The sequence below is a fragment of the Salvia miltiorrhiza genome, chromosome 4 (assembly GCF_028751815.1).
Source record: "Salvia miltiorrhiza cultivar Shanhuang (shh) chromosome 4, IMPLAD_Smil_shh, whole genome shotgun sequence".
NCBI classification, from domain to species: Eukaryota; Viridiplantae; Streptophyta; class Magnoliopsida; order Lamiales; family Lamiaceae; genus Salvia; species Salvia miltiorrhiza.
Genome location: NC_080390.1, coordinates 22510182 through 22524193, shown reverse-complemented (window position 1 = coordinate 22524193; position 14012 = coordinate 22510182). Strand labels below are relative to the sequence as shown.

Here is a 14012-nt window from a genome sequence, read left to right as displayed (position 1 = left end):
CAATAAGCATGCACTCTCTAGCTTTAGCTAAAATTTCACACACATCATTCGTAAGAATTGGTTTTCCTTTAATGCACCAACCATCAATAGAGTTGCCAGCAGCGAATTAGTGAAATCTCAATGGGTTCCATATGATGCTCCATACAAGTGAGTATACCATAAGCCACCACCATGATCTCTGCACGCATAATGTTTGATGACAACCTTGTGGGCCTAGCAACAACGACCCATACACAACTGTGGTGATCATGGATAATCATACCAACACTGCCCAAAAGAGCATCGACATCAATGCAAAATCATTCGCGTCGCAACTTCATCCATTTATTATCTCCAAGCTTAACTCAAGGTTTTCACCGACATGAAAGTGGATTACGCCATTTGATAAGCTTCCCACAGCATTAAATTGTCCTTCTTCATTGGAACAACAAGTCTCTCTCCTTCATCATGTATTAATTTGCACACAAAACACCACACTTGCCAAGTCTAGATACTCCACAACTTAAACTCATTATCATCACATTCTTCCTTCGTAGCAAACACAATGTGGCACTATTGGAGGGCTAGTGCCTTCTTGAACATTTTGAATAATAACATTAAATTTAAAGTCCTCGCTACGATGAATTTAAACTGAAACATTTTAATTTCAGACTTTAGCTACTTTACAACACAATCTTTTTTTGCATTTTTATCACGTCATAGTCTAAATTATGTAATTTCACGTCACATCATTCGCATCTTCCAAAACACGATGTGAGGCAAATGCGTTGCGCGCGTTATTGCAGATCGAAGAGAGAAAGGATGACCCCATGCATGGTGGCCGTAGTGGCGTGCGCATGGCTGCATGAGGCGATTCAACGGTGTTGCGTCGTCTATGCCTGGTTTTTGTGGCAGCGGCGGATAGGGGGAAAGAGAGACGGGCGCACACTCCCAAGTCCCAAGACGTGAATGAATTTCGTAAATTTGACTTGTATTTTTATGAGTTGGGTTCATGATTTTCGTAAAAAGCTAGCTTCTCAGCTCGAACCTTTTCTTTTATCTTGGAACAAAGCACTCTTAATTACCTTAAATTCGATTTACCATAGGATAGTCTCCCCCTGCCCGAATCGAGTATGCAGCACAAATAGGTAGACAAATATAGACATGTCATTCAATATCTGCAATTAATAACGACTCATTTTCCAGATGATTTTATATGCAAATGAAAATCATTATGCTCGAAGTGCTGCTCGATCTTCCAACAGAGCCTCGACAGCCCTCCTCCCAGAAGACAACGCCCCATCAAACGTTGCACTCGTCACATAATCCCCGCACACATACAGCCCCGCCTTCACCCGCGCCTCCTTCATCAAATCCGTCGGCGGTCGCTGGTTCGGCTGCGCGAACTCCACCCTGTACATCCTCAGGTACTCCCACGACCCCATCGCCGCCTCCCCAAACCACCCCGACAGCTCCTCCACCACCCGCCCCGCCAACTCCTCATCCCCCACCCCGCCATACGACCCGATGAGCGACACCGAAGCCAACGCCTTCCCAGCGGGGGCGTACGAGGGGGCCACATTGCTCGCGAAGAACATGTTGTTCACTATGCCCCGACCCGACCCGTTCAGGAACAGAACCGGCTCCTTCACCGGAACCTTGTCCTCATCCACCGAGAAATACAAGCAAATCGTGCTTCGCGCCGCCCGTGGCTTCACCTCGCCGCCGTTTAGAATTTTGAGGGATTCGAATTCTTCGACTGCGAGTATCACTCCGAGATCGCTCCTAAACGACTCACCGCTTTCTAAATTCACAACTACGCCCGAATTCGATTCGTGATCGATTGAAATTACCCTAGAATTCAATACGATCGAGCTAGGGTTCAGTTTTGCCGCCAATTGCTCGGGGATTGCGGCAATGCCGTTCTTCGGGAGAGTGTTGTCGCCGAGCGCGAGGCATTTGAAGACGAAATCGAATAATCTGGACGTCGTTTCGAGCTCCCTGTCGAAGAAAATCCCGCCGAAGAAGGGACGGAAGAAACGGTCCAGGATCGAATCGGAGAACCCGGTGCTCCTCAGCAGTTCAATCGTCTCCACCTCATCGGCGGTCAGAATATCAAAATCCGAGCGGCTCAGAACTCTAATTATAGTAAGCGCGATAAGAAATTTGTCAATCGGAGAACCGATTGGATTCGCGAGCGACTGGAGCGAATCAGGGAAATGCCGCCGGGGATCCGCTACGGTGTGGAAGCGGCCGCCGAAGAAAACCCTAGCGCCGGAGTAAAACTGCTGCAGATGGAGGGCATCGTAGTCGAGAAGCTTCCGAGCTTCGGGGTAGGCCGTGATGAAGATCTGGAAGCCGCGATCGAGGGTGAAGCCGTCTACGAAATCGGTCCGGACTCGGCCGCCGACGGCGTCGGAGGCTTCGAGAAGGAGGAAGGGGATGTTCTCGGCCTGGAGGCGCGTGGCGGCGGCTAAGCCAGCGAGGCCAGCGCCGACGACGATGACGCCGGTGTTGTCGGAGGGTTGGGGAGGAGAGGGGACTGGGTTGGGCGGGGAGATCTGCGATGGGGTGGCGTTGGGAGGTCTGAGAGATTTGAATTTGGAAGAGGGGAAATGGGTTGAGGAAGAAGAAAGCGGGAGGGAGAGGGCAGCGACTGACATTTTTCGTGTGAGTTGGATTTGGATAAGGATATGGTCATCCAGTATTCCATTCTTCAATATCCACATATGTCTCTTGTTTTATGTTTTCTATATTTCTAGATTTAAAGGAGTTAAGGGTGACTCCAACAATGATCCCAGTTTCTAGTTTCTATATTGCCACATCAGCTTTAGAAACTCACTTATTTTTTTCTCTCACATCTCTTTCAACAATAAACTAGTTTCTTACTTTTTTAGGGTCCCACGACTCCCACCATAATACACACTCCCTATATATATATATATATATATATATATATATAGGGGAGGGCTATAATAAAAACACTCATTATTAATATATAGATAAAGGGGAGGGCTATAATAAAAACACTCATTATTAATTAAATGAATGGAATTAAGTTGTGATATATATAGATAAAGGAAAAAAAAAGTTGAATTCAGCCGTTGGCCCCAACGGTCATTTTTAATATATATATCAAACGGTCATTAAAAAAAATTAGAATTTTTTTTTTTAAAATGGGCGTGTCCGCCGGACGCGCCAGACAGCTCTCGCCTTTGCCCCGAGTCTCTGCCTCGCCACGGCTTCGCATCTGGCCGGGTCTCCAGTGCGCCGTTCCCCTCCTCGACGCGGGTCGATCCAGCGCTCGACACGAGCGCTGGAGGTGCTCTAAATGTTACGGTTCTTCATTTTTTTTTCTATTTCATTCCTTTTTCTATTTTTATTTTATTTTATTTTTTTGTTAGAAATTATTTTTAATATTTTTTATTTATATTTTTTTCTATTATAAAAATTTAAGGCAACCAAAAAGATTAAACTTATATTTGTTCAATTTTATCAATTATAAATAATTAATTGGTAGTTCAAAAATTGAAAATTCAAATGTTTTCAGATTCATGTGTTTATTGAGATTATGTTGTTCATAAGTTCGATTTCTTTTTTGAGATTTATGTTTGCATTTATTTATATTTAATATATGTATTTATTTATTTAAAATATCGTTCAATTTCAACATTGGTCGTGCATCGCACGAGCGGGCATACTAGTTCATTAATGAAAGGATGGTTTTTTTAGGATGCGTTCTCTTGGTTGTAAATTTATCATGGAAAAAGAAAGATAAATAAAATTTTACCTTTTAAATCATTCATTTCTTTTTCCACATATGCTTTCTTTTTGGAGGGATAATATTATCATTTCTTTATAGTGTAAATGAGGAATGAGTAAGGGTCAAGTAGAATATGTGGAAAAAGAAATTAATGATTTAAAGGGTGAAATTTTATTTATCCTTCCTTTTCCCATGATAAATTTACAACCAAAGAGAACACCCTTAGGAGAAAAAGGATGAGACTACTTAGCTTAAGCTATATATACCAGTGAGTAGACCGTTGAAATTCGACGAGAATTCACTTCACGTTATAAATTATAAATATAAATTTATAAAATAAATCAACAATTTATTTCTATGTAATAGAACATTTGATAATTTATTAAAGAAAGTTTTAAGAGATAATTAAAATCATAATAGAAAAATAAATTAGATAGTTATTTGTCTTTTTTTTTTAACTTATATATTTAAAAAGTCTATATACGTGTAATTGTTACATACTCAATTGAAAAATGATTTTTCTATGCGTGTTAATCTCAAACTCATATAACAGTACCTGTTAAATATTTGAATTGATTTAAATTTATAATTTTTTATATATAATTATTGGTTATGCATTTCCAAAAAAATGTGAACATTAAGCACACATTAGTACTCCCTCCGTCCCAATAATGAAGACACACTTCATTTGGGCCCGGAGATTAAGGAGAGGTAGTTTATGTGATAAACTTTTGTTTATTGAATTTATTTACTTTTATTTTACATTGCAAATTGATTTTTTAATTTTAGAAATTCAGAATTTCGAAATTTTTAATTAATTTAAGGGATGGACTTGCATGCGGGAGTCCACATCCTATGCGGCCGGGTCGGGTTCATCCTGACCCGACCCGTTTTGAACATATGTATATCAGTTTAGAGAGATAATTATTGAAGTTGTATGGTGGTGTAGTGGTATCAATCAGTGCCTCATTTTCTATTTTGAAGGGCATGGGTTCTCAAAACCCAGCAACACCATTTTTACCTTATTTTCGTTTTTTTTCATCTTTTTCTGGTTTTTTTTTTTCTTTTTCTGTTCCTTTTTTCTTTTCTTTTTTTTCAGTTTTTTTGTTTTCGTTTTTTTTTACCTTTTTTCCGGTTTTTTTACTTTTTTTTTCTTTTTTCGTTTTGTTTTTTTTTTTTTGCTTTTTTTTTCATTTTGTTAACTCCTTTATTTTCTTCTGTTTTTTTTGTTTAATTTTTTATTTTCAACTCTTTCTAATTTTTTTTTCTATTTTCTTCATTTTTTTAATATTACCTTTATTCATATTAATTAATGGTTATTTAAATGTATACATTGTTTCACTGTAAAAATTACTTTTGTTTACAGTAAGTTATACTTTCTCTGAACCTATTATATGTTATCTTAATTGAAGTTTTATTAATGTTTATTAATTAAAATGTTTACATTGTATAAATATAAATTTTACTTTTCTATACAACAAATAATACATTTACTGAATGTATGATATTTTGTTGTTATTGAAGATTTATTGTTATTGTTATTGTCTTTTGTTTTAGAAGAATGATGACACATAATGTTGATGAAACAAATGATGATACAAACACTGCGGGTTTTGATTCACCAACTGATCAAAATGATGATTCATCAAGTGTGAATACTAAATCCAAATGAAAATATTCACTTTTATTTATCCTAATATATACTTTACTGTGCATAAATGTATACTTATGTGAATATAAGTATTACCTATCATTCAATATTTTGTAAACCCTAAACACTGAATACTAAACCCTAAATAGGGAATACTAAACCCTAACCCTTGAATATTAAACCCTAAATAATGAATACTAAACCCAAATGAAAATATTCACTTTTATTTATCCTAATATATACATTATTGTGCATAAATGTATACTTATGTGAATATAAGTATTACCTATCATTCAATATTTTGTAAACCCTAAACACTGAATACTAAACCCTAAATAGGGAATACTAAACCCTAAACACTGATTACTAAACCCTAACCATTCAATAATAAATCCAAATGATAATATTTACTTTTATTTTATCTAAGATATACATTTCCATGCTTAAATGTATACTTATGTGAATATAAATATTGACCATCATTCAATATTTTTTAAACCTAAACAATGAATGCATACTTGTATTTATCTAAGATATACATTTTCATACTTAAATGTATACTTATGTGAACATAAGTATTAACCATCATTCAATATTTTTTAAACCTAAACACTGAATACTAAACCCTAAATAGGGAATACTAAACCCTAAACCTTGAATACTAAACCCTAGTCATATTCAATAATAAATCCTAGCCATTCAATAATAAATTCAAATGGCAATATTTACTTTTATTTTATCTAACATATACATTTCCATGCTTAAATGTATGTGAGAATAAGGCTTGTATTAAAGGAAAAGAAAAAGAGTACAAAACATCCAAGAAAGCGCAAAAGAGAGCAAACAAAAAACCGAGCCTCATTAAAACCTTCTAAGAAGAAGAGACCTTAGAAGGAAAAAGAGTACTCGTGAAAGACTCACATCCGGTTCAGGAGCGGGAAGAGACAACTTCAGGAGTTCCGGCCTAACCATCACCCCTAAGAAGCTCGGCTCAAGAAAACCGGAAGAAGAAGAACCAAGAAAGAAAACAGGAGACCAACAACAAAAGAAAACAACCCAACCAAAGCCCAAGGGAACCAACGAACCTGCTTATATAACCATACGGATATGACTATGCGTCGACATATCCCTTGCAACCGCAATCCGAATCTCCTCAATCGCAAAAGGCCACCAGCCTTCCTGCCGATCATCATTGGCCATAATATCTGCCGGTTGATTACCCTCACGGTAAATATGCGAGACCATCAAAGAAAAATCCCGAAGCAGGCGAAGAGTATGCTGCCAAAACGCCCTAAATCTCCAAGGAACATCACTCGAGCGAGAGTACAAAAGGTGAACCACATACATAGAGTCAGCCTCAACCCACAAATGCCGCCAGCCTCGGGTATGAGCAATGTGAATAGCATAGATCACAGCCAACAATTCCGCCTCGAAAGCAAAGCCGTTGCCGCCTTTAAAATGAAAACAACCTCGGACATGAGACCACTTGTCTCGAAAAACCCCACCCGCAGCAATAACTCCAGGAGCTCCCGCCGCCGAGCCATCTGTATTAACTTTAATCCATTGACCAACGGGAGGCCACCAGTGAACCTCCACCATACAGGGGGGAGGAGCAGCACGGCTCCTCACCCCAATCGCACGAGTGATCGAATAGTCAGCCCAAGAATTAGAAATATTACCCTAACTTCCGGAAAACCCCATCAATCTCCATAAAGTAAGCCTTGACAAAGGCCAAAACCGCACGTCTATCAAAGCACAAATCCTAAAAAATAAGCGCATTGCGTCCCGACCAGATACGCCACATCAGAGTGATAATTCCCGCCTTCCAAAAAGAACCAATTTGGGAACTCCAAGATAGATTCCAAGCCAGAACTAAGAAGGAATGAATATCCATGCACCCCAAGAGATTCTCTTTACCAAACCAACCTAAAAAATCAGTCCAAAGAGGGCGAACACACGAGCACTCCCAAAGCACATGCGAAATCGTCTCACTATCTCGGAGACACAAAGAACAAGCATTGGGCGCAATTAAACCTTGCCGGATCAGAACATCAATAGTAGGCAAGCGCCCATGGAGGACACGCCAACAGAGAATAGATCTCCTCATCGGAATAAAGTCCTCCCAGATCCATTTGCCCCAGCTAACAGCAGGAAAACGATGGCAAATATTAGAAAAAGCCAAAGAGGCCGAAACCTCACCCTTAACCGACTGTTTCCAATATCTCGTATCCCTCTGGCCGCCCATCGGAATACGCAGAATATCATCCACAATATCAGGATAACGAGAAACAAAGGATGTCGTGAAATGCCAAACACCATCATAAAAATAATCACTAACCGAGAAGCTCAGAAAATCATGCATATATATCGGAATTTTAAGTTTATCCACAAGCTTGTACCCAAGCCAATCATCCCGCCAAAAGTAAGTATGCTCACCACGGTCAATACAAACATAAGAATCATCCACCAACTGATTGACTTCTTCTTTCATACCAATCCAAACAGAAGAGTTCGACACCGAATCCTTTGCAACCCCAAAATTGTTTAGATATCTCGATCTCAGAATTGAATGCGCCCAAACAGTTCCCTGAATTAACTTCCAAGCCAGCTTCATCAAATAAGATTTGTTCATTAACGTAAAAGATCTAATGCCGAGGCCGCCTTCTTTCAAGGGGGAGCAGACTCTACCCCAACTAACAGCACAGCTGGGCCGTTTATCAATATTTCCCGACCAAACGAAATTACGACATTTCCTGTCAAGGGAGTGCAGTAACGATTTTGGCCATTTGTAAACCATCATGGAGTGAACAATCGAACTCTGAATAACCGACTTGACTAAACAAAGCCTCCCAGCCATAGAAAGATGACGACCTTTCCATCGAGCAAACTTCTGGACAATCCTATCATGAATTGCCTGAAAGAAAGAAGCTCTCGGACGCCCAACGAAAATTGGAACTCCCAAGTAATTGAAAGGGAGGTTCCCGGTAGTGAAACTGAGCTCACGATGAATAGCATTTTTCCTGTCATTGAGAACTCCCGAACCAAAGTAAATGCAAGACTTCTCCAGACTACACTGCTGACACGATATAGAGTCATAGTAAGAAAAGATCTGATGAATTTTTCTAGCATTCCGAACCGTAGCTTTACAAAAGATCATAACGTCATCCGCATAGAACAAGTGAGTAGGGAACTGAAAAGTTCGACTATAGCGCATCGGTTCAAGATGCCCAGAATCAACGCAGCTGCTAAAAAGCCGACTCAAGATATCCTCCGCAATTCCAAAGAGAATCGGAGAAAGGGGATCTCCCTGACGCACTCCGCGAGAACAAGCAAAATATCCCCGCAGCTGACCATTATAGAGAATAGAAAGCCTCGCCGAGCTGAAAATAATAGAAATCCAGTAAATGAATTTCTCATGATAGTGATTAGCTCGCAAAACTTGCAAGATAAAATCCCATCGAATAGTATCAAAGGCTTTTCGGATGTCAACTTTACAAGCCATATTACGTCCCCTGTCCGTGCGTTTCATACAGTTGAAACCTTCCGAGCTGAGCATGATGCAATCATGAATATTACGCCCGCTAATAAAGCCGAATTGATTGTCAGAAACATGAGACGCAGCCACCACGCCAAGACGAGAGGCAAGAATCTTCGAGATAATCTTGAATAAGAAATTCGAAAGGACAATCGGGCGAAGATCGGCAACAGTGTCGACAGAATCCTTCTTGGGAATCAAAATCATCGTACTGGAATTACACCCAGAAGGTAAATAAGAATGGCGAAAGAAATTCTGAACAGCCGCAATGACATCCGCTTTAATCACATCCCAGCAACTTTGAAAGAAGTTACCAGAGAAACCATCAGGGCCAGGAGCACTTGAAGCATCCATATTAAAAACCGCCGCCGCAATTTCACTCTCATCGGGTATACTTACCAACCGCGCATTCTGATCATCAGACACCCCCGACTCAAAAAGCGCATCAATCTCTAACTGATCTCCAGAAGGTCGACCATCATCAGCGAAAAGAGACGTAAAGTGGTCAATAATATGATTCTCAATAATAGTGGCATCATAAGTCTCTCTACCATCAATCTTGAGGCGAGTGAAAGGAGCATTCCGTTTCTTGAACTTGGTCAAACGGTGAAAAAACTCAGTATTCCTGTCTCCATCCCGAAGCCAGTTCGCACGGCTTTTTTGCTGAAGCAAACTGTTCTTATGTGTCAAAGATACATTTAGCTTTGCCTGAAGACTAACCTCCTCATCAAAGAGATCGTTCGTGTATCCAGAAGCAGAAATCTTCCCCTGAGTAGTCTCAAGCTGTTTCATGAGAGAAGAAATGGAGGAATCCACATTGCCAAAAACCTCTTTATTCCAAACCCCAATCTCCTTACGAAGCCTTTTCAATTTCAACATAACACATAAAATAGGGCAGCGTGTGCTGACAGTCTCCCTCCAAGATGTCGCCACCATCTCCTGAAAGGTCGGATGCAAGGTCCACATATTAAGAAAACGGAAAGGCCTACGACCAGTAGGGTTTGTCAATTTGCATTGCAACACCAACGGAGAGTGATCCGAAGTGAGGCGAGGCAGGACAGTAGTAACCAACGACGACCAGAGATCAGCAAAATCCTGCGAAAACAAAGCACGATCTAAAACAGATTCCACATGGTGTGGTAAAAATCTACGTCCCGACCAAGTGAAACGAAGCCCCTCCGTAGGGGATTCAATAAAGCCAGAGTCATCAATAAAATCACAAAACTCCTCACAAGAACCTCTATGTGGCGAAGCTAAACTCAGACGCTCATGAGCACCTTTCACCGCATTAAAATCGCCCATGAAAACCATTTTTCCAGAGACGAAACGAAGAAGATCATGCCAGAGATCACGGCGGTCATTTTGGTCATTCGAACCATGAACAAAAGCAATACGAAAATCATAACTATGCCACAGGCAGTCCACCACAACCACCTGATCAGAAGAGAACAAAACATTAGTAACAACAGAAGAGTGAACAAAAACCCAAATATTCGAACAGCGAGGAGACCGGCAGTTTTGATGCACCGGGACAAGATTCAACGAATGCCAGTAACTCTGTCTAACTTTCCGAAACGCCCGTTTCGGTTCAAGAATGCCCAACACCACCGGGCTAAAAGAGTTACAATGCTCCTTCAGCAGACGTTTGGATTCATCCGTCAAACCACGGACATTCCATGCAATAATATTCATCAGAATTGATTTATGTTAGCGGAGGCAGCTCCGCTTCTTTCAACCTCTTCCGCCCAGCTCTCTTTGGCGACGCTCTCCATGGCTAGAGCGCTGTCTCTATTACTTTTATCAATCACAAAAGTACGCGACGTATCACCCGTGTTACGAAGTCTACTTTTAATGCTTGTGTCCGCTGGCCTATTCGCTGTGTTCTCCGCTGCCCTAGCAGCTTGCTCCTGTTTGGATGGTCTTCCTCGTCGCTTAGCAGGAGCAACTGTTTCTGGCATGGGCGCTTTAGCTATCGCCAAAATCTGCTCAAGTCTTTGAGCTTTCAAGGCATTATTAACAGCAATATCATCCGTTGTGGAAACGTACTTCCCACTGCTGTCATAGTTCACTTCTTCATCCTCATCCGAAACCTCCTCCGAGATATGGCCATCATGGATCGCAGAAATGTTGACTGGCTGATCAAACACCGAGTTTTTACAAGGTTTTAGACACTCGGCCAACCTATCAGGGCCGTAGTGTTCAGCAGAATTGGAATCATCCAAAGATTTACCCCTAGAAAGACGTACCCGCCGCTGCTGCTCCGGTTCTTCAAGCAATTCAGTGCCTTCGTTATCCAACAGGGCAAAACTGTTGTTCGACGCCGAAACCGGCAAGCCTAACTGTTTCTGGTGATCATTTTTCTGAAGTGAGTAACATTCCGGGTCCAAACGAGCTGGGGAAACCTGTATGCCTTCGCGTCTCGAACCCACCTCAACCGGCCTATCTCCCTTTGCTGTCTCCTGCTCATGTTCTCTCTCATCTCTTGCATCACCAGAGATGGGTTGCCACTGTTTCCCATTTTTAACCAAAGGCTGTTGACTTCTATCTTGAACATCCTCTTCCACAACCTTCTTAACCAAAATTTTCCGACACTTTTCGGTGGGATGTCCTGTAAGTTTACATTTTGAGCAATAGAAAGGTAAATTCTCATACGTGAATTCAACATAGAACGAAAAAGTATCGTTATCAATTAAGAGGGTAGTAGGAAAGGATTTGGACATATCTAACTCAATAAGAAGGCGCGCGAACTGCCCAAAATCACGACGAGCCGAGGCTCCATCAATTTTAATAGGATGACCAATGTACCGCCCAATCCCGGCTAGAATCTCAGGATGCCAATACTCAATTGGCAAATAATGTATCCTCACCCATACATTCGCCATGGAAGAATGCTCTTTAAATGGATCAAAGTGTTTGGACCATTCTCGAAGACGTACATGACCACAAGATAATTCCCAGACCGGCTTGGCTTTAGCACGAGTTTTGTCTTCAGGAGTCCGGAAAGCCAGCGTATAATACCCTTTCCCAAGAGGAATAAGTTGCCACTCAGATTCTAATTTCCAAATTTTGTGAAGTTCTGCCTTGAGAAGCAATGCAGGTTGAGGTTTGTCTCCTTTACGAAGGAGAAGACGACCAATAATAGCATGAGAGAATTCCTTACTGACTTCTTGCGCATATAGGTGCTGTGGAACTTTTAAGGAAAACTGCTCTCCCTCTTTGGTGGGACGTAATGAGTAAAACCAATGAGCAGCTAGGTCGGGACGTCTCGGTGGCCTGTTCATCGTGATATCATCATACGATTTGGAGTTGGGCATTTTTTCAGCCCCCACATCCGAATCATTAGGGTTTGAGATAGCTGTGGCATTGGGTATAGCAACTTCTCGTTCCTCCACAAAAGCAGAATCTGCTCCGTTACCGCCAGCCGAGCCCGCACCAGTCTTTGTGTAGTCGTTCATCGGGGAATTATTGCAGGCAAAATTGTTCGAAACTATTGGGAGATTCAGACCTCCCAGAGAAGTCATGTGGAACCAAAAAACTCCTGCAGCAGGCGCCGGAAAAAGCAAACAGACAGCAGCTAAACAAGGGAGAGCCAAAATCGGTCTTTGGTGCTTTTTGTCAAACAGCTGGTGTGCTGTTTTTGGGACCTGGTTTGTGGAGGTTGGAGACCCCACGGAGACAGCAGCCACCAGATCGGTCCACCAGAAACGCTGTCGAATCCGGCCACCAGAATTTGGCCACCAGAAACGCAGCAACCGCCTGTGGGTTGACTGCTTCAGAGGACGCCGGTCGCCGGGCTTGTGGTGACAGAGCCGGCGCCGCGCAGACACAGAGGGTGAACTGCAGATGACGACGGTCGCCGGGACGGTGGGGAGAGGTTGCGCCGCGCAGACGCAGAGCACCTGCGAAGCTCTATCTCTCTCTAAAGTCAACGATCTGTCATCCTCGCCATAACGTCGCCGCGCAGACACAGAGGGACGCCACAACGTCGCCGTTCGCCGGCACGGAGCTGGCGCCGCGCAGACGCAGATCGCCTGCGATTATCCTTGAGGCGCTGCAGGAAAAGTCGTCGATGAACAGTATAATGTTCGACTGCTGCTTGCTCTCTCCGCCATGCCGAGCTCCGACTGGAGGCGCTGCTGGATCGGTGATGAGGCGGATCGGGCGGATCGGCGATGGGCGAAACGCCGAGCTCCGGACTCCGGAGTTAACGGCGTTGGGGTTTTCAACTCCGCATGGTACAGTAGAGCATCTGTTGGAGGCGCTGCTGGGTCTGACCATGCTTAAATGTATACTTATGTGAATATAAGTATTAACCATCATTCAATATTTTGTAAACCCTAAACACTGAATACTAAACCCTAAGAATACTAAACCCTAAATAGGGAATACTAAACCCTAAACACTGAATAGTAAACCCTAACCATTCAATAATAAACTCAAATGACAATATTTACTTTTATTTTATCTAAGATATACATTTCCATGCATAAATGTATACTTATGTGAATATTAGTATTAACCATCATTGAATATTTTTTAAACCTAAATACGGAATACTAAATTTTAAATAGGGAATACTAAACTCTAAAAGTACTATTACTTTTGCTTACACAAATAATTATTTGATCAAATAACTAAAAGTACAAATTCTCATAAATAAAAGTAACAATTATCGTGAACAAATGTAATTATTTAGAAACATTACATTTAGTTATTTTATCAAATTATTATTATTGTAAGAAAAAATAATTATTAATATGTATAAAAATAATTATTGATATGTATAATTATTTCAAATAATTATTATAGAAAAGTAAAAAACATTGTAAAAAAAACAGATAAAAAACGCTAAGAAAAAGAATAAAATGAGCAAAAAAGGGAGAAAAAACGCCAGCCAAAAATGGGGAAAAGATGTTGACAACAGGGTTCGGAACCCTTACCCTAAGGGTGAGGAAAGATGGAGCAGTTGTTGCCATTGCACCACACAACAGATTTGATTTTAAATTTCAAACGTTAATATATATGGATGCGTGTGAGGGTGGGTGCCCGCTTGGTATGCGGGCGGCCGCACCCAAGTTTTTGCG

At 41.3% G+C, this 14012-nt stretch overlaps 2 protein-coding genes across 2 annotated transcripts; both read right to left on the bottom strand.

Annotated features, from left to right (window-relative positions):
* Positions 1-1128: 1128 nt before the first annotated feature.
* LOC131019425 (15-cis-phytoene desaturase, chloroplastic/chromoplastic) lies at positions 1129-2750 on the bottom strand. The gene has a single exon (XM_057947967.1). The coding sequence runs from the start codon at positions 2706-2708 to the stop codon at positions 1212-1214; it is 1497 nt and encodes a 498-aa protein (XP_057803950.1). The 5' UTR covers positions 2709-2750; the 3' UTR covers positions 1129-1211.
* Positions 2751-9612: 6862 nt separating this feature from the next.
* Positions 9613-13206, bottom strand: LOC131023159 (uncharacterized). The gene is made up of 3 exons (XM_057952704.1): positions 12895-13206; positions 11175-12827; positions 9613-11063 (listed from the first exon to the last, which is right to left on the bottom strand). Exons 1-3 carry the CDS (start codon positions 13204-13206, stop codon positions 10620-10622), a joined length of 2409 nt encoding a protein of 802 aa, XP_057808687.1. The 3' UTR covers positions 9613-10619.
* Positions 13207-14012: the final 806 nt, after the last annotated feature.